At 40.2% G+C, this 21,629-nt stretch overlaps 2 protein-coding genes across 2 annotated transcripts; one reads left to right on the top strand and one right to left on the bottom strand.

The window, feature by feature from the left end:
* Positions 1 to 114: 114 nt before the first annotated feature.
* On the top strand, positions 115 to 8,812 carry LOC126999770 (zinc finger and BTB domain-containing protein 7A-like). The gene is made up of 4 exons (XM_050862639.1): positions 115 to 263; positions 3,327 to 3,422; positions 3,656 to 4,423; positions 5,500 to 8,812. Exons 1-4 carry the CDS (start codon positions 261 to 263, stop codon positions 5,851 to 5,853), a joined length of 1,221 nt encoding a protein of 406 aa, XP_050718596.1. The 5' UTR covers positions 115 to 260; the 3' UTR covers positions 5,854 to 8,812.
* Positions 8,813 to 10,532: 1,720 nt separating this feature from the next.
* On the bottom strand, positions 10,533 to 20,897 carry LOC126999769 (tRNA (cytosine(34)-C(5))-methyltransferase-like). Its single transcript, XM_050862638.1, has 13 exons — positions 20,721 to 20,897; positions 20,372 to 20,452; positions 19,562 to 19,797; positions 18,467 to 18,644; positions 17,898 to 18,132; positions 17,195 to 17,324; positions 15,920 to 16,097; positions 14,824 to 14,978; positions 14,004 to 14,154; positions 13,365 to 13,586; positions 12,124 to 12,201; positions 11,803 to 11,953; positions 10,533 to 11,197 (listed from the first exon to the last, which is right to left on the bottom strand). Exons 1-13 carry the CDS (start codon positions 20,775 to 20,777, stop codon positions 10,890 to 10,892), a joined length of 2,160 nt encoding a protein of 719 aa, XP_050718595.1. The 5' UTR covers positions 20,778 to 20,897; the 3' UTR covers positions 10,533 to 10,889.
* Positions 20,898 to 21,629: the final 732 nt, after the last annotated feature.

The following is a 21,629-nucleotide window of genomic DNA, read 5'->3' as shown; positions in this document are numbered from 1 at the left end:
TGCAGGCTTCCCGGCCCAGATGGAGGTTTCGTAGCTGTCAATCTCGGTCCGTGATGATGCTGCAGATTACTGGGATGGAGCTTTTTACTTCCATATTCCACTTCCATTAAATCTTACATGTTAGCCCTGGTAATAAGCCTGACTATCCCCCTGGCCTGCCGCCCTGCCAGCCGAGCCTTGGCCTGCCGTGTCCGCGCCCTGCTGGAGTGTCAAGGCGCAGGCCAGCCATCACACCGCGGCGTCCTGCGGCTGCGAGGGTCATGGTGAGCACCGGGGGTAGGCGGGCACGCTGCTGGGGCACGAGGGGCGGGGGGCGTGGTGGTTACCGTGGGGGGGCGGGGGCGGGGCGGGGGTGCAGGCCAGGCCCCGCCCTCCACCCTGCCAGCCAGCCCAGTACAGGCCGCTTACAGGCTCTTCGTGACCTCTCTCTCTCGCTGTAACCACCACCAGGACCTGCACGTGGATGTTGTACAGATTGTCTATTTCCACACTCTTGGCTACTCAGTCCTGGGTCTTGGCAGGCTGAAGGCAGGCTGGCAGGTCGGGGCTGAGGGCAGGCTGCTGGGGTGTCAGTGTGCAGGTGTTCAGCAGGATAGCAGCCTGTAGGTGTGTTGCGCCCCTCAAGAACACTGTCATGTCCTGCAGGCCGAGGTGTTGCTGACTGCTGTGTGCTCTTGGAGGGTCAAGGAAAAATTTGTTGGGAATTCTAAGAAGTATTTGGTATTTACCTAGTTTTTCACCCGCCCCTCTGTGGAATTTGATGCTGTTTTCTTCTGATACATCTTCTTCTACTGTTATTATGGTAAAAATGTAGCTGGAGTAGGCGTATTATTTTCAAGACGCAGATTATGTTTTCATGGGCAATATATGACTGCTTGGTTAAAATGTAGCAGGAGTAGGCGTATTATTTTCAAGACACAGATTATGTTTTCATGGGCAATATATGACTGCTTCGTTAAAATGTAGCAGGGGTAGGTGTATTATTTTCAAGACGCAGATTATGTTTTCATGGGGAATATATGACTGATTGGTTAAAATGTAGCTGGAGTAGGTGTATTATTTTCAAGACACAGATTATGTTTTCATGGGCAATATATGACTGCTTGGTAAAAATGTAGCAGGAGCAGGCGTATTATTTTCAAGACAGATTATGTTTTCATGGGCAATATATGACTGCTTCGTTAAAATGTAGCAGGGGTAGGTGTATTATTTTCAAGACGCAAATTATGTTTTCATGGGGAATATATGACTGATTGGTTAAAATGTAGCTGGAGTAGGTGTATTATTTTCAAGACACAGATTATGTTTTCATGGGCAATATATGACTGCTTGGTAAAAATGTAGCAGGAGTAGGTGTATTATTTTCAAGACACAGATTATGTTTTCATGGGCAATATATGACTGATTGGTTAAAATGTAGCTGGAGTAGGTGTATTATTTTCAAGACAGATTATGTTTTCATGGGCAATATATGACTGCTTGGTAAAAATGTAGCAGGGGTAGGCGTATTATTTTCAAGACACAGATTATGTTTTCATGGGCAATATATGACTGCTTGGTAAAAATGTAGCAGGAGCAGGCGTATTATTTTCAAGACACAGATTATGTTTTCATGGGCAATATATGACTGCTTGGTTAAAATGTAGCAGGAGTAGGCGTATTATTTTCAAGACGCAGATTATGTTTTCATGGGCAATATATGACTGCTTGGTAAAAATGTAGCTGGAGTAGGCGTATTATTTTCAAGACACAGATTATGTTTTCATGGGGAATATATGACTGCTTGGTTAAAATGTAGCAGGAGTAGGTGTATTATTTTCAAGACGCAGATTATGTTTTCATGGGCAATATATGACTGATTGGTAAAAATGTAGCAGGAGTAGGCGTATTATTTTCAAGACGCAGATTATGTTTTCATGGGCAATATATGACTGCTTGGTTAAAATGTAGCAGGAGTAGGCGTATTATTTTCAAGACGCAGATTATGTTTTCATGGGCAATATATGACTGCTTGGTAAAAATGTAGCAGGAGCAGGCGTATTATTTTCAAGACACAGATTATGTTTTCATGGGCAATATATGACTGCTTGGTTAAAATGTAGCAGGAGTAGGCGTATTATTTTCAAGACGCAGATTATGTTTTCATGGGCAATATATGACTGCTTGGTAAAAATGTAGCAGGAGTAGGCGTATTATTACATTATTATTATTATTATTACAATAAGCTATGAAAGCCTCCCTCCAGGGCGCAGATACAACAAGTTGAACCACACAAAATACCAAAAGGTACTGGAGAAAAGCAAGGCAACGAATAGTTAAGAAACTGGCCAGTCAAAGACGAAAGGAGGAAAACTAAAATTACCGTTTCAAAAAGACATTCACACGAGACTTAAATGTAGAAATGTCTGCAGAAAGGACAATCTCATTGGGTAACTGATTCCATAAACTTGTCAACAATGGTAGAAAACTTCGTCAGAATTGTGTCGTACAAAAATTTACAGGATTAAAAGCAAGATCGTTTTGACTAAGAGCAAACCTTGTGACCCGGGCAGGAGTAAAAGGATCAGGCAAAGTATTGCGTAAGGGATGCTGATTATTCTTAAAAACTTGAAATTAAATGCTAAAGGCACCAACTTGACGTCGATGATCAAGATCCAGAACAAATGCCGGAGAAATGAATCTAATTGAATTGATAGCTCTGTCAAGTAACTTTAAATGGCAATTGGCTGCAGACATCCAAACAGGAGCACAATACTCAAAGTGGGGCAAATGAATGCCTGTCTTCTGTGCAATATTGGAAGACATGGAACGGATGTGCTTCTCAAATGTCAGTTTCGCATCAAGAATAACTCCCAACAAACGGATACTAGAAACATCCTTAATCTGTTCACCAAAAATATGCAAACAAGGATGAGGTGGATTCAAGGTACGGGATCTACTGATGGGTTGAGGGGGACTTGGTGATAATACGTCTGGCTACATTAAAATAGGAGTGAGCTAATGCCTCCCCTCCTCCCCTCTGTTAAAAGGTGATTAGGTTTAGTTGTGTTTATGATAGATATGTGTGACGCTTTGCAGTGGGCCGTTGTCATTATGGGGGTCTGCAGTCGACAGAGAATTTAATGCAGGAGATCACTATAATAGGTAAGAAAAACTGCAATTTGAGAAGAGAACAGACAAAAATGCATGACACCAAAGCTATGTAAACTGAAGAAGTGGTGAGGGCAAAGATACACATTTAGGACACAACCATCTTCCTGTAGTTTCAGATTTTCCATTGATTGCAAAAGATCCACGTAATATTTTTTTTTTCTCGTAATTATCAGCAAACATCAAAAATGGAGGACGAGGAGTCAGTGTCAGTGAAGTGGGACCACCACCAGCCAGTCTTGCTGCAGGCCATCAAGGAGATATACACAAAGGTGGGTTACTCTCTCTCCTGATGAAAGTTAAGTGTCACAATAAATTATATGCCTTTTATTCTATATTATACCAACTTCAGCTTTTGTTGCTTGAAATGTAGAAAGTATAGTTCCTAAGGCTTAAATTGATCTACATTTTATTATAAGTAAGAGCTGATCACATTGGAAAAAAATGCTTCCTGACGTAATATCTGCTTTTTGCTCTATATAGCTTGTTTTTTTCTCTTCTCCAGGGAATCTATGCAGATGTGAGGCTTGAATGTGATGGCCATGAACACTGGGTGCACAAGTTCATTCTCTCAGCCTGCAGCGAATACTTCCAAGAGGTCCTGGCCGATGTGCCGCACAGAGGGTCAATCACTGTTGCCGCCTACGTGCAGCACAAACAGCTCATGTCCCTCCTTGATTTCATGTACCTCGGGGAAGTAATAGTTCCCCAAGAGGACCTGGCGGAGCTGGTTAACGCTGCGGAAGTTCTCATGGTCCGAGGCTTTGCCATTCCCTGTGAAGACCTGAATGAACATGAAAATAACGGACAGTATCCACAAGGCAAAGAAATTTTCCGATTTACCGATAATTATTCCAGCAACGTAACAGAAAACTTGGAAAGCAATATTGGTAAAGAAGGAAACAGTAACTACACGTATACGCCGAGAGCCAACACAAAGAGAAAGAGAACTGAATCAGACGAACAGGCAAGATTAAACAAAGAAAAGAAATATGATCCCCAACAACCTTACCATAATCATGAAGGAAGGATGGACATGCCTATAAAGGAAGAGCCTGTGGATCAGGAAGGAAGACTGGATTTTCAGTGTTCAACCAATGGCTATATGATGGATAAGACTGCTGCCCCAACCTCATGCAACGAAGCAGGAAGAAGTAAACCGTTACCGACTATGCAGATGGAAAGGGCTCCAGAGGCAAGTTGTGGGACTTCCAATGCAGATATAAGCAATTTGCTGAATGTACTGATAGACAGCAACCCTGATGATATAAGTGTAAGTGATTTGTTAGCTTTACGAACTTTCACGGGGGAAACTGTTTTAACCTGGTAGCAGCGGGGACCATGTTTCTTAAAGGCCCCTCTAAGCGAGAAAAATGAGAAAAAATCATCACTCACACAAACCATTTCATAATATATATCAATGCATTTGTGATCAGTTTATGTATCATCTATTTTGGGGGGTTTATATCATGGCACAAATTTGGCCTGTCGCTGCTACACGGTAAAGCCACAAATTTGGCCTGTCGCTGCTACCAGGTTAAGTGACTGCAGTCTTCAAAATTTACTCTAGCATAGGAACAGTGGCTGGTAAAGTAGTAGGGATGGGGGAAGCCTGGGAAAGGGTGGAGATGGGGAATGAAGTTTGTAGAGATGTTGATTGGGAGAGATAGATGTTAGGGTTAATGAGTGACAGGCTGAGTGGAAGATGAGTGTGTTTTCTTGTTCAATGCTATCAGATCTCTCATTAATTCTGTCTTCTTCTTTTCGTTTAACATCCTTATTTTTCCTTAAGGGGTTGGATTCACTTCTCTCTGTTCCCTTCCTTGACCTGAACACTGCAATCATGTCACCTCTCATGTCTTTCTTCTAAGAGTGGCACTTCCGACTTTTCCGATCCTTGTGTGTTGAACCCGTCAGGCTCGGGGTCATCTTGGTTGCTGCTCTTTGTATTCTCTCCATCTTTTTATATGTTTCTTTGTATGTGGAGGCTATGTCCGTACTACTGCCACATACTCTAACCTTGGGCTGATCATGCCGCTATCAATCTCTTCATCATCTCTTTTTCTGTATAGTGGAATTGTACCCATAAGTCTGAGTTACTGATTTACTGATGTTACTGATATATAGTCAATGGATTTGTTGAAGTATAAGAGATGAAAAAAGACATTGATGGTTAGCATAACAGGTAAGCTTTATTGGTTATTTAGTGTCTTAATAATGGAAGTGAATAACCTTTCCACTTCAAGTTAAAATCAGTCACATATGTCTTTTCATGATATTGTTCAAACAGTTCTTGTTATATGTATGCAAGTTCAATGAAGACGTAATCATGTTAAGTTTTTGTTACAGGGCCGCCTAAGACCCTCCAGCTACCCCAAGAATGACGGACCAAATGAATCCTGCCAGAACCCACAGACGGGAACAGAAGCCGGCTTTGTGTGTCCTCAGTGCCGAAAGGTCTTCCACTGGCGAAGCAACCTCACCAAACACTTGAGGACACATACGGGGGAGAAACCGTATAGCTGTAATGTCTGCCCTTACAAAACCAGCTACAGTGAAGCCCTCAAGCGACACGTGAGGATACACACCGGGGAGAAACCGTACAAGTGTGAAAAATGTGACTATCGAAGCAAAGATTACGGCTCGCTGAAGCAACATTTAAAAAAGCATGCTCAGACAGAAGTGAATGAAGTAGCATCGTAATATTTTGGGTCCGTCAGAGGCAAGATATTGTAGCTAAGAGTTCATGTACAAATGAAGGTAGCAATGGGGCACTGTATATTTTGCTTTTATAATAAGCGGAAATAGTAACTTAAGGTGAAAGTTTATTGTATGCTGGCTTTACCTTTAGAAACAGACATGTAGATTAGATATGTAAAGCACTGCCTGTAGGATAGATATAAAAAAAAAGCTTGCACATTTGTAGCAAGTGGAAATTCATGCTAGTTATGTAGAAGAAAGTAATTTAAATGTTTCCATTATATAGAAGTAGTTAATTTGAGTTCTGGCAACTACAATGTTACTCCATTAGTTAGTAGATAGTCGCTTTTGTTTTCTGTGATTCAGCATTCTTCCTTGTCAGCAGCTTTAACTTATGTTCATGTGGGCTCACTGTTTTGGGGTGGCTTGGGGGACCAAATGCAGAAGCACAGGTTCAAACCACCTCACTCCAGCTCTTCACTTCCATGGGTTTACGCCCTAACCCACTAGCCCACCACGCCCCACTTTCTGCAATTCAACATTCCTTTGGTCCATATCTCAATCAATCAATCACTGTGGGCATATGCTGGGAGGCTTGTTCCCTCGCCCATTTCATGATGCCATCCTTGGCTTTGTCCCCAACATATGCCAAGTCCACCCACCTTTTCATCCTTCCTTTTGGACTGGTTGATAAATGAGTACCTAGGACAACCTGGGGAAGGTAAACTGTGGTCACACTTGCCCTGTGTACCATATGAGCCAGGGCCAGTGTGATGGAGACAAGCACTGAGGCCAAGCACCAAGGCCACTTTCAGCTTTAGCATTTGCCCAAAACTTTACCTTCAGCTTTCTGTGGCAGCTGCTCCATGATTACTCCAGATGTTGAATATGCACTTGGTTTTGTCTCCAGTATATGCCAAGTGCTATTAGTTTGAACTGCACTCCAGGCTGCAGCGTCAGTCAGCATCAACAGCACAAGAAGGTTTTCAGCCTCCACCGTGCCTGACCCAGGAGCACACCGTGGGGTGTGATGCCAGACTTGCAAAATTCACCCTCATTTGGTAAGTATATTCCACTACAGTATTGGTAAATGCCATCAGAATGTGTAAATGTACTTCTTAGTGTAGATTTATAACATTTAAAGGAAGGGCAGTAAAAGGGAAAGTAATTCTTTTTTTTTATTATTATTTAAAATAATGACAAGTCAACTTTGGTTTTGTTTAGTGAAGCTGCTTTAAACATTTTCTGTGAACAAAGCCTTTGTGCAACAGTTGTTCTGTTATTGCTTTTAGTAATAAGTGGTGAATGATTACACACCAGGGAGTGGCTTGATTTGATGTCCGGCGCACTTCATGATTTCTCTGTGCACGGTGTGAAGATATCATTCTCCAAACTGATGTTGAATGAGAGGAATAGACACACTATGTACATAGTGCATAGGTAGAATATAAAACTTTATATGATCTCATTTCAATGAGTACATAATGTACATAATTTAAGACTGAAGGAAGTTTTTAATTGGGAAGTGTTGTCAAATTTTAAAAGGTGTTGCAAGGAGTTGCAGTAACTTGTGAGTGAACTTGTTACCTTCAGTGTATCAAATGTTCAGAGCCAATATTTGAAGATATAGTGTAGTTTTTGTTGGTAGGTAGCACTGACTCATTACGTGACGGTGACATTCAGAGCCACTCGCTGAGCTGATTTTTGTCCTGGGCTCAGCTCATACCCTTTGATATTTAACTAATGTATGTACCAGAATGGCTCATTTTGCTCTTCAACAGAATCCATGCACAATATATTGGGAAGGAGTTCATGTTATGAGAAAGGCACCTGCATTATATACTGTGTAAGTGCAGGACTTGTTTCCAGCCTGGCATGTCTAAGCTCTTATTAGAAGGCTTCAGTGACATGAATAAATATATAAATGAGTAAGAGAATGGAAATTATTTACAGGTGACGCCAATGTAATTCACTTAATGCTCATTTCGCTTGTGTTGTTTTCGCCTATGGCACGGGGGCCGGGTGGCTCAGTGGGTTTGGTGCTTGACTCACGACCGAGAAGTTGAGAGTTGAGTCCCATCTCACGGCAGCTATGGAACTGTCATGCCTCATCTCTCCTCTCCTTCCCTTTCTAGATAGATAGTAAATAACCTGCTCCTCCTGTTCCTTTTAAATGAGTTGTGTGATGGCGCCTGGGGCAGTGCTAGCCAGTACTTACTTCCCCATGAGGGTCTTTGATCAGGTCCACCCACAAATTGCTTAAGTTACATCTTGCACCAACTGTATAAGATCGTTCTTCTAATAAACAGTAACACCACAAAGAAAGATCATAGTTGTTATGTATTCATAAATTTTAATTTACAGAAGAATTTTTATGGTAAATTAATAGTATATTTATAATTAATTTATAAGAGCACATTACTGAGCTGCACCTATAGGTTATGTGGATTAATGGCAGAAGTTAAGTATTACATTAAGAAAAGTAAAACTGAGTGCACTGATATGTTGGGAGTGAGAAAATATATAAGGATAAATAAGAAAGCCTGTATAGAGAGTTGTTTGTGAGGATGACATTAGCCAAACATTTAAGGCTGCTGGAAGCTTTTGTTATTCCTTGAATGTAACTTTTTGGTTCATGACACTTGCATGGCAACAGTACAGCTGTGTTGGCATTACTGATAATAAGGATGATTTTTGTCGTTGGGAAAAAAATTAAAAAAGGAGTATGAAAGTGGACAAAAGTACATCCGTATACAGTGTAAAATGGTAAAAAATCTTGTAGACTCAACTTGGTAGGTATCTATGGGTGCTCATCAGTGCAGAAATCTGAGAGCACAAAGAGAGTAGAGATCATAAGTATGGAATGAATGTATATTATGCATTATTGATGATTTGCTTAGCTCAAATATTGGGGTGCAATAGCATGTGTGTGTGTGTGTGTGTGTGTGTGTGTGTGTGTGTGTGATTAAAAGTACAAAGTAAAATAGTATAAGAAAAGTACTAGAGCTGTTCATTAGGGAAAAAACTAACCTATAATATAATTATGATATTTTTATCAATGAATTCCCTGATATTGCTGATATTACTACTCGACATGCTTATTACTGACGAGGGACTGAATTTGCTCTGGTAAAAGTTTGTTAATCTGAATTTCCGAAGGTTGTGTTTTCATCTTTATCATCTTCATCATTATCATTGGTGACCAATTCCTGCAGAGGCTGGGTGAGGAGTTGTTAAAACATCATTCTGATAGATTGGGTTGGTAAAAATAGCTTAAATGAGGACCAATCCTTAACTTGTTTCCTTGGAGAGGAGCACATGCTTCATCTTGCCTCTTGCGACACAGTGGAATTTGGAAACATATTTTTGACCCCGGTGACCAGCCGGTCTTGGTTCATTGCCAGCCAAGTGGAAGTAAATTAAAGGGACAGCAGCTGTTTGTGATGTTTGGGCCATTTGTCTTAAGGAAAATATTAATGTTTGCCCCACATTCTTTAATTAATAAAGTAGAATTTTTTAGAACATTTTATAAAACTGCACAGTGCACATGAGCACTTCAGAAAACAATACATTGCTGTAGCTAATGTCTCACATTTTTGTGCGTGCTTGTGTGTGTGTGTGTGGTGTGTGAGTAAATGTAAGATATCTTGTATAGAGTCCAATAAAACTGACCACAAGTGTTAAAAGTACTTTGGAGCAAAAATGTATTAAGCTTACAAGCTGATTTTTCTGAATATTGATTTACTGATTATTTATTAGTTGATGTCACTGCAGAATTTTAATGGATAAATAGACTATTTTTCAGTTTATAGAAATGACCAGTTGAAATTTCAACTGCTAGATTACAATACATGATTAGAAGTTCAAAAGATTTTTCATTTTAACATTATAATTTTTTTGTGAATACAAAGCAGTTTCAGACATCAGGTGAATTGGTAACCAACCATACTGTGTTATTATCAAGAGCAGCAGGAAGACTTGGAGTAGCCAGTGAAAGTTTCAAATCACTCCAATGTGCTTGACACCCTTGAGAACCCAGTTGAACTGTGGGATTCCTTGAAACATGAAACTCCATGCTACAAAGGAGTGCTCTGGAGAACACCTGAGTGTATTCATCATGCCACAAAGGAGTGCTCTGGAGAACACCTGAGTGTATTCATCATGCCACCCTAACCCCCTGTGCCAACGCAGACGCATGTCCCTCTACTGCCCAAATCACCACCAAGGTCTTAGCTTTGTGGAATGATATCCAAGCAAAGTTAGAGGACGGTGAGCAGTCAACAACTCAGGTTGATGCAGGCTTCCACAAAATCATTTTTGCGGGAGAGTCTGCCGGTGGTGCTCACTGAGCCACTGGAATGCATTCTAGTCTGTACTAACACATTGCCATCGTTGGTACTCGTGTTTTTAATGGCCAGTTGCATTTTAAACTGTAATGTAATTTTCAATCGCACAAGTGTTGATTCAGATTTAGCACCCCACGGCAAATGTTTTATAGCCTTTACTAACAAATAGTCAGCAGTCACGTATGGTCACCTGTACTCATTAATCCAACACATTTTTCAGGGATATAACTTGTTCATTAAGTGAGGGGTTGCCTGTATTACCCCATATTTCTACTTTTGACTGCTATAGGTGTGATTATTGACAAAGCAGGAATGACACAAAGAAGAAAATGTACATATGTCTAAAAAATTTATTCAGCATCCCATACCCTCAATTACAAATCAGACATGTAAAAAATATATTTATATTTTGCTCAATGTAAACTTTTCATGCTTGACACACCACTGTAAGAGATCATACCAGTAAATAAACACACATACAATTCATTTAAATAGTTAAAAACAAATGATCAGTCTCAGTTGTGAGCATTGGGGTTTTGACATGGAATATTGTGAAATTAATTTACGTATTGTTGCTGAAAATGCTGTGAGACTAAACTCGAAAGGTGCAGCTATCTTGAAGGCTTTAAAAACTGAATCTTTAGGCTTTCAGAAAATAATCCAAATGGCCTGATTATCCCTTGAATTTATGCTTCACTTGTTTTCACTATTATCACAAGTCTCTGCTTCAGCCTGACTAGTGAGGTTTCCATTTTCACTAATTGTATCAACAGATGTGTCCTCCTGGGCTGACTCTTTCTCTGCACTGTTCATAGCATCAATATTTCTCTGCTCGGCAAATTTATTCTTCTCGTACTTGGAGGTATCAGCACCCAGCAGTCTTAGATAATGGATACGGTCATTCTTCGCCACGTAGGCCCTGACTGACTTGTTGCCCTTCCATCCGACCAGCTCTATTTTCACACCATCATCTTTGTACAGGAATGCTATGGCCCCTGTGCCTGTGAAGAAAGATACATACACTTTACTCTAAAATAATGGATACCCAGTCTTCTTCAGTGATAGTCCATCTTCTCCCATTCTCGGGATTGGACTTGCGATGACAATATGATTCCTGTACAAAGACAAGTTTTGATTCTCCAGTTCAGTGTCCCAATCAGTGGTACCATCAGCATAAATGTATTCGATAGTTCACAAAATCAAATTGGGAGTTTACTGTATTTCAAATAGCTATAATAAGAACTGGTTATATCACACAGGAGCAGTGCGTAACCCGGTAGCAGCGACAGGTCAAATTTGTGGCTTTACCGTGTAGCAGCGACGGGCCAAATTTGTGCCATGATATTAACCCCCCAAAATAGATGATACATAAACTGATCACAAATGCTTTGATATATATTATGAAATGGTTTGTGTGAGGGATGATTTTTTCTCATTTTTCTCGCTTAGAGGGACCATTAAGAAACGTGATCCCTGCTCCTGCTGCTACTGGGTTAACGGCCTCTTTTGTTTTCATTTATTTTTGCCCTTGAACTGCTTCCTTTACTGTTAAACAAAGAAAAAGAAATGAGGTTTTGGTCTTCAACTAACAAACAAAATTACTTACAGTGCTCTTTACATTGCTCTTGTGTGTTGGGGTCAAGGGTTGCAATTTCCGGAGGCATTTCCATGTCATCGTTCTGAAGCATGATGACCAGGTCGTTCTTGGTCACAGAGATCTTGCGCTTGTTGATTAAAGGTAGCAACACCCTGGAACCCTGAAATGTAAAGGCAGAACCATTAACTTATTAAAAAAGAAGACTCATTGTATGTATAGTCAGCCAAAAGAATATCAAACATTTATGGGTTGGAGCAAAAATCCGTGCCAGTCGCAGTGGACGGGTTAACAGACGAGCATCATGATCCACAGAGAATAGTAATGACTTACATCTTGAGCGAGTCTGAAGTCACATGGAGAACCCTTGTTGTCGCTTCTGACCAAGACTTTGACGCCTGTGTTGATGATCTGAAATATCAAGAACAGAAATGAATATGAAATAAACATTAAGTAGTGAGGCAAAATTCTCTCCACTCTACAGACCCTACGCCCCTGTCCACCCAGCAGTGAATGGGTACCAGGAATTAATCGGGGGTTGTGTCCCGTCTCCTGGAATCTGTTCCCTTCTATAATTCCTTCCCCTTCTGTCTCTCCCCGGCATATGAACACAGATGTTGCGCCGACTAAACGAAACTTTCCAACTTTTCCACTCTACGGCACAAACACGGCTCTCTCTTACAAAGGAACAGAACAGAAAGAAGAGCAAGATCATCCGTCTCTTCTACCCCTTTCTGCCATACGCTTGTTTCTACTTTCTCTGTGTCATCCTTGTCTTTAATAATAATGTGTGCTGAATAATAGGAGCTGATGTCAGACCACACAGTAAAAAAGCTTGGAAATGTGTGATTGTTCAAGTGTTCAAATGATAAAAACGTTCTAATCTTCAAAGCAGATTCAAATGTTCAAACTTAAAAATACTCAAAGTACCCAAATTTTCAAACTTAAAAATGCTCAAAGTACCCAAATGTTCAAACTTAAAAATGCTCAAAGTACCCAAATGTTCAAATGTTCAAACTTAAAAATGCTCAAAGTACCCAAATGTTCATATGTTCAAACTTAAAAATGCTCAAAGTACCCAAATGTTCAAATGTTCAAAAATCTCATTGTTCAAGTCTTCAAATCAACTGTTAAATGTTATATCTTTAAAATGCTCAAAATATTCAAATCTTCAAAACCAATTCAAATGTTCAAATGTTAAAAAAAATCTCATAGTTCAGGTCTTCAAATCAACTGGTAAATGTTACATCTTAAAAATGCTCAAAATATTAAAATCTTCAAAACCAATACAAATGTTCAAAAAGCTCAAAATATTCAAATCTTCAACACCAATTCAAATGTTCAAAAATCTCATAGTTCAAGTCTTCAAATCAACTGTTAAACGTTACATCTTAAAAATGCTCAAAATCTTAAAATCTTCAAAACCAATTCAAATATTCAAAAATCTCAAATTCTCAAGTTTAAATGTTCAAAATTTCCGAGTCAAGAAGGTTCAAAGAGCTGTAGTCTCGTTCCGGCGAAGTGCGCAGTGCACAAACCGAAACAAACCTTGGCAAACTCTATACGTAACCCACCTTGATATGGTCCTGATTCTGCGCCACCACATCCTTGATACACTTGTTGGTGAAGTAGATGTTCCTCTTCTTCCCGTCCTTGGTCCGGGTGAGGAAGAGGCCAGAGGTCGCATCCTTGCTCATCTCGTAGAAGGAATCAATACCTGGCCACACCACCTCGTCCTCCTCGAAGTAGTAGTATGGCTCCTCCCTGAAGCCCTGACGACGCTTCTTCTTGGGGGGCTGAGAGATTTAGGTGCTTTAGAACGTGATTGCAGATTAACGTCAAGCTGAAACAGGATATGCCATGAAGGGATTGAGATGGAAAGTGGAAAATGAAAGGATTGAAATGGAAAATGAAAAGATTGAGGAAGGATTGAGATGGAATATGAGTGAAAAGAAGATATCTCCAGCCATCACAATATCACAATAACAATCACCATCGCATCTTCTTGGGCGGCTGAAAGACTGAGCCGTTTTAGAACACGACCAGAGACGAAACTGATATAAGATACACCATTAAATGATTAAGATGGAAAATGAGTGAAAGGAGATCATCAACAATCACAATAACAATCACCATCATATCACCAGAAAAACGTAGATGAGGAGGAGGAGGATCATAAGAATACAACCTGTTCAGCTGTTTTCATCACTCACTTGTCTAGTTCTCTGCGTTGCTGTGCCTGACAGGAGCGGGCTTTCTCCTTCCGAGTCTTTGTAGATCTTTTCACCCGGCAGAGGCTTCGTCTTCTCAAGCACTGCAACAAAGAACCCTCCAGTGTCTTGATGGTGCGGCAAGATCCTTATGCTGGAAGATAAACACAAATAATGAAGTCTCCACTCAAAATTGACCTCTCTATACTATCTTCTGTTGTGGGAGCGGCAAGTAGCGGGCTTTTTTTTTCTACACTCTTTTTGTTGCCCTTGTGCCGTCTCCTTTGTTGTAAAAAAAAAGAAAGGAAAAGGCATGGGGTGATTATATGTAAATTAGTGTTTCAGGAAATGTGCAAAAGTTAAGGAATAATTCTAACAAAGTAAATCAAAACTTAAGGATAGATATCTAAGACTTGCCCTCTCTGTTTACTCCTTGTTTAAATATCTAGATTCATACTCCCTTTTCTGATGTCTTCTCTCAAGCAGTCACAGCTCTTATAATGTTACAGGGAGTCTTTCTATTGCATCTACTGCCTCTACCTAGCATCTATGTCGTATCTTATGAAATCATAGACATAAACAAAACGAACATATTACAAAACACCTCTCCTCCCTAAACTGACCTCTTTTGGCCGCTCATAACTTTTGTCACTGTAATGAACGGCGATTAGCGGGCTTTTTTTTTTAACACCTTTTTTGTTGCCCTTGAGCTGTTTCTTTAGCTGGTAAAAAAAAAAAAAAAAAAAAAAAAAAAAAAAGTAGTCTGTATTGGTATTAATCTCATGAAATCGTGTATACAGACAGAAACAGACCTATTACGTACCACCTCTTTAAGTTTAGGTTTTCTTTCACTTCTGGCGACGGTGGGAAGAGATGCTTGTTAAACAGATTTGTGTTCTTCACAGGAATCTCGGCAGCAGAGTTGATCACTTCCATTTCCCGGTTCATGAGCATCCAGTCCTCCAAGCCGGGCATGAACTGGAATAAAATTGAGATGGTTACATGATGAAAATGGGGGAAAATGAACTTGTGAAGAGTGTATGAGGGAAGGATTGAGGTGTCAGGGGAGGTGAATCAATAGGGTGAGTATTGGAGCGAGAGAGTTGGAAGTAGCAGGACTGAGTGTGCTGAGGGGGTGCCAGAACAGGGAGGGATGGAGACACTTCTGGAGCAGGGTGTCGGAGATATAGATAGATAGAACTTAATTAACAACCTAACCATGCAGTACATCAAGTGAATTATGTTTTGGTATGAAGTAACTATGAGGTAACCATGAAAAGATTCGGGGCTCAGCTATAGGCTCAGCAATTATGAATATGATGCATGTAGTAGTAGTAGTAGTAGTAGTAGTAAACATAGTAGTAAAAGTGTGGCATATCAGGATGGGATGGAGAAAGAAAGTGAAGCAGCAAAAGGTGTGGAGTGGATGAATGGTTGAACTTGAGATCCGAGATGGTCTGATATGTATATTTTTTGGGGGACGTCTTGCTAACTCACTTCCATAGCTCTTGTTTTTACCATACATTACATTTTCTCTTACTGTCTAGAATAATTTAATACTGTATACTTGTTTCTGAGGGGTATTTCTACTCTTTTTCGTCTCCTGTAGGTAATAAGTGAAAAGGGTAATTTTTGACCCAGTAGCAGCGACGGGGCATATTTGTGGCTTTACCATGTACCAGCGACGGCCCAAATTTTTGCCATGATATAACCCCCAAAAATAGATGATGCATAAACTGATCACAAATTCGTTGATATATATTATGAAATGGTTTGTGTGAGTGATGATTTTTTTCATTTTTCTCGGCCTTTAAGAAACATGATCCCCGCAGCTACTGGGTTAAAAAAACTAATGATTCGTCAAGGAAGGCAAACCATTGAAACTCGGGCATCAGAACAGAAAAAAAAAAATAACTCACCTTCAGCCCAGGCAAATGATTGGACATATCAAGCAACTGCAGGGAGCCGTCAGCCTCTATTAATAACCTTTGGATCACGGCTTCATTCTCCAGTGGGTTTAGCGAGCATGTGGAGTACACAAGACGCCCACCAACGGCCAACATCTCAACTCCCCGACGTGCTATTCTCAACTGCAGGCTGATAGGTAATTAAAGATGAGTAAAGCCAGTGGACAGTAATTCTGCAGCATAATACAATAATAATATCACATAATTTCAAACACCGCAGTACACTTTGCAATATATGGGCCATGACTTCTTAGGAAACCAATATAAAGCAGGCTGATAACAGTATTTAAAATTGAGTAAAACCTGTGGACGGTAATTCTGCGGCATAATACAATAACAATATCTCATAATTTGAAGCGCTGTGGACTTTGTAATATTTGACTGTTATATATATAGGCCAAAACTCCTTAGGAAATCAATATAATGCAAGCTGAAAGATAATTAAAGTTGAGTAAAGCCAGTGGACGGTAATTCTGTGGCATAATACAGTAACAATATCTCGTAATTTGAAACACTGTACACTTTGTAATACTTGGCTGTTGCAATGTATGGGCCAAAACTCCTTAGGAAATCAATATAATGCAGGCTGATATGTACTCAAAATTGGGTAAGACCAGTGGACGGTAATTCTGTGACATGATACTATAGCAATATCTCAAAATCCGAAACACTGTAGCTACACTTTATAACATTTGGTCACTGCAATATATGGATCGTAGCTCCTCGGAAAAAATCAATATAATTCAATCTTGGTAGGCTTTTTTTATTTAGCAGGCTTTTTTGTTTTCATTTGTTCTTGCCGTCGAGTTGCTTTCTGTACTTAAAAAAATCTAATAGTTATCTTAATTATTAAATATTACAAGTAACCATTTTACTCCCACGTGGTATATTGTTAAAGCACCTTTCTAACCATTCTCTAACTTGTAATATAACCAATAATTACCATGCATCTATGTGGACAAAAACCTTCAGTGTAATTTCAACAATACTCATCTTTGCCCAATATTCTTCTTTGTCCAATACTCTTCTGTGCCAATTATTCTTCCCTACTTAATGTCCTTCAAACTTACAATCCATATCAAACCCATGCTCTACCCTATCCCAATATCCTTTACCTAATATTCTTTACCCATTGATCCTACAAACTTGCACTCCTTTCCCTATCACTACCCATACTCTGCCGATGCCCTCTTCCCTATCTGCTACAAACCATAACAAAATAATTACCCATGTAGATTGGCTCCATTGACAGGGTTCCACTTGGCCCAGACATCAAAATTTTTCCTCAGTGTACCGTCTCCAGAGCAAGGGACGTCACAGAGGATGCGGTCAAACTTAATAGGCCCAACGCTCCCGTCTGGAAAAAAACGTCTTTCTTAATCCAAATATTGCATACGCCATGAAAAAGAATGTGAGAGAAGTAGAAAGAGGATGAGATAATACGGAAGATCATAGAATTGGACGGACATCATTACTGGATATTCCTAAGTGTTATGATTTTTACTTTTTTGTGTATAACCTTACTTAGCCACATCAGGTCACAAATAGGTCTCAAATTCATATCTAAGTGTCATGATTTTTACTTTTTTTGTGTATAACCTTACTTAGCCGTATCAGGTCACAAATAGGTCAGTAAATCATATCTGAGGTCCAAAATATTCATGGTTTCCAATAATCGTCACAAGCCAAGCGAGGACAAGTGACTAACCTTTCCAAGAGCGAAGACAACAGTGACTGACCTTTCCGAGTGTGGTGGGTGTTTTTTTTTTTTTTTTATTTTTTTTTACAACAAAGGAGACAGCTCAAGGGCACAAAAAAAGGAAACAATAATAAAAAAAAGCCTGCTACTCATTCCTCCTAAGAATATATGGCCAAAAATTCAAGGTTTCCAATAATCACTACAAGCCAAGCTAAAATGACTGCGACTAACCTTTCCGAGTGTGGTGGATGTTAGGCATGAAGGCAGCGTCATGGTTGGTGATGATGATGGCCGGGCTCTGTAACCGCTTGGCCTGATGGGTGAGCATGTAGCACCGTTTGTTGTCGGCATCGTTAGCGACAACAATGCCTTCAGGAATGGCCGCTAGGAGGTCGTCATTTGAGCCGTGAAGAAACTCGATGAGCTGAGCGGTCTTGCTGCCCGGCGCTGCACACATGTCTAGCACCTGTAAAGAATAGTGTTAATAGGGTAAAAGTCAGCTCCACCTCGAAATTGACCTCTCTTTTGGCCACTCTTTCCTTTTGCCTGTTGTGGGAGCGGTGAGTAACAGGCCTTTTTTTTTCTACACTCTTTTTGTTGCCCTTGGGCCGTCTCCTTTGTTGTAAAAAAAAGAAAAAATAGCTGCCATCTCTCATGCTTTTATCCCATTTATTTAAGAACTTACATTAGCTTGAACTCTTACAGGTGCCCTTTACGATATATATTTATGAATTTACGAACAAAAGAGAGTACAGGTAAAATGAGTGATACAGCCCACGAGTGACAAGCCTGTTAGTTACCTTGTGGTGGGGTTGGACGTCCAGGACAACCGGTGGGATCATGCTCACTGCTTCCTGACGTGAGATGTTGCCAGTCTCTGTTTCCGAGATGAGGAACTGATGCAGCTGCCAGTATGCCTCACAGCGGCGAATGTCCTTCCTGGTTAGGTTGAGCTGCCATGCCAGGTTGTCGGGATACCTAGGAGAAAAAAATGAAGACTCTTTACACACAGTTATTCTACAAGTGAAAAAAATGATTACCACAGAAGGAAAGTGACGACAGATTAAAGGCATGAAATGGTAGTTAGAGGGAGTCAACGTCGAAGGATGTCTCCCTCCCTCTCTCTCTTGCAAATGATTTTATGCGATTTAGCGCAGAGAGAATGATTAAGTTTTTCCCTATATTTGTTGAAAGAAAACGAAAATAAGGGAGAGAATGGAGTATCGTATGGCAGACTATGTATTTTCCTTTTTCCTACGTATTGCTGGATAGCCCTTCCCCATGTTATTTTAGTTCAGCCATTTATTCTGCTGATGAAAATAATTATTACTGAAGAAAAGAAAAGCGACGATAGGCAGAAGGTGGAAATGGTAATTGAGGATCAGAGCAGCCACTTCTCTTTACCGTAAAAAGAAATGTATTTGTTGATATGCTGATAGTTAAAATGGACAGTCAAGTTATTTATACTTTAGTGCACTTTCGTACATCTGGTTTCCATATACACTCCCTCTTGCCCTTATCAATCCCTTTAACCCATTCAAAAACTAATTACCGTATATATAAATCACCTCACAGTCTAGGTACGGTATATCTTTCCAAATAATGTGAGTTCAGTCTTCTGGTCTTTCTTTATACGGTAAGTTCCTAAGCCCCATCAAATGAAGCCGTGCCAAGAAATTTACAGTACTTGAGAATTCCGTCTATGAAAACCATCCTTCCTACTTCCATTTGTAATTTGATCTAAACTCGACTGTATTTGGCATACCCTAGCAGACACCAGGGCTTTAGATAGTTTTGACTGGCTTTTCACTGGCCTCCTGCTATTCTGTCTATAAAAACATATTCCCTTTTTTTATTCACAATCATTTAAACTCGACTATACACAGCACACTTACCATGGCAGGCACAAGGGCTTCAGGGGCTTCACTGGCTCTTCCCCGGCCTCCTGTTCCTCTGGCGTGAGTTCTGGCGGAGTGATCTGTGACAGGGGCTCAAAAAATGTCTCCTTCAAAACTCGGAGCAGCGCGCAGGCCATGTTCTTGGTCCCTGTGAGGCGGAAGGCGGCTGGCAGGTTCTCCTTCATGCGGGTTAGAAATTCATCCCATTCCTCTTCAGGTACAATCTTCTGAGCCTTGAGGAGAGACATAAAGCGAGTAACACACTGAAACTGGCACTTAAACCATAAATCATTTTCATATCATCAGCTATTCCACTTTAACCCAGTAGCTGCGGGGATCATGTTTCTTAATGGCTCCTCTAAGCGAATTAATGAGAAAAAAACATCACTCACACAAATCATTATATAACAGATAACAACGCAATTGTAATAAATTGGTGTATCCTCTACTTTTTGGGGTTATGTCAAGGTAAATATTTGGCCCGTCGCTGCTACCAGGTTAATACATTTCTCAACGTCTCCAAAACACAAGTTACAAAAATAAAGAGGTTAAGAGCATGAAGAATAAAGAAAATCATAATTCAGCTTCATATCATTTTTGTAAATTTCTTAACGTCTCCAAAACACAGGTCTCAAATAAAAGAAGAAAAGGTTACGAGAATAAAGAATAAAAAATGGTTAAAACTTTCACAAACTAGATATGATAAAGACTCATTCACTACTGAACTTATATGGAAGTGATGTACTTTATAACAATTTGTGAAACCTCTTTACAGACTGCTAGGAGAGAACAGATCACTTCCCTCACCTTATAGAATGTTTCAAAGTTCTTATTTTCACGAACGACTTCTTCGTAGCTTGTTCCTGTGGGCCGCTCCTTCTTAGGTCGCTGAAAAAGAGTATCATTTTTAGAGTTCAGTTGACGGGGGGAAAAATATCCAACGTTTTGACGAGAGCATGCGCAAAACGTTTATGTGCCAGTACAGATTGACCAATGTTTATGACAAGAACATGGAGAAAACGTTTACAAATGAGCACAGACTGACCAACGTTTATGACAAGAACATGGGGAAAACGTTTATAAATGAGCACTGACTGACCAACGTTTTTCTAAGTGTTGGCGGCACGGGCAATATCTTTCACATTATCACGCTTACCTCCACTCTACTCCCTCCATTGTTCCTCCCGCGTGACTTTCTTCCTTTTCTCCCCATTGCAGTCTCTCCTAATGCCCTGAAAGTCCTTATAAACACCCGGCTACAGAGTCTTCCCTCCAGGGCCTCGTGTTTTGATGGTGTCTTAATCTTGATCTTGATGTCACAGGTGGCTTGAGATTTCTCCCCCTTTGTATCGGATTTTTGGTCTCGGTCTTGGCTTAGTTGATGAGGCTTGATTGATTAATAGTTTATAGTTGAAGTTGAGTCTATTTGTAACGGTTATTGATCATTATAAGTCAGTAGGCTAGGAAAGGTTAGGAAAGATCAGTTATATAATGCCATTGAAGAGCAGAGTGTGTGAATAAATAAAAGAGAGGATCGAGAGGAGGATGAACTCTATACGAAGGGATACAAAGTCAGGTTAGGTTAGGTTAGGTCAAGTTAGGTTAGGTCAAGTTAGGTTAGGTCAGGTCAGGTTAGGTCAGGTCATGCAGGTTAGGCTTGGTTAGGTCAGGTCAGGTTGCGGACCGAGAGGAGGATGACCTACGACGCGATACAAAGCCATACATGTCAAAAGAGGAAGAAGTCAGGTTAGATTAGGTTAAGACATGTTAGGTCAAGCTACGTTAGGTCAGGTCAGGTTAAGTTAGGTTAGGTGCAGTTAGGCTAGGTTAGGTTAGGTCAGGTCAGGTCAGGTCAGGTCGGGTTGGGTTAGGTTAGGTGAGCTCTACTCCTGTATTTTAATTTCTCTTTTTATTTAAGTTTTCACAAATACAGTGTTCTGGGTGCAATAATACAGGTAATGATGATCTTGACTCCTGCACAGTCTCGGCACCCTGATAAAACTCGTGTCAAGCAGGAATTAATATTGTTTTTTTTTTTATGTCGTTTCTAGTTGACTCCATCGTC

Source organism: Eriocheir sinensis, chromosome 17 (genome assembly GCF_024679095.1).
Source record: "Eriocheir sinensis breed Jianghai 21 chromosome 17, ASM2467909v1, whole genome shotgun sequence".
Classification (NCBI taxonomy): Eukaryota; Metazoa; Arthropoda; class Malacostraca; order Decapoda; family Varunidae; genus Eriocheir; species Eriocheir sinensis.
This window is presented reverse-complemented; position numbering and strand designations above follow the sequence as displayed.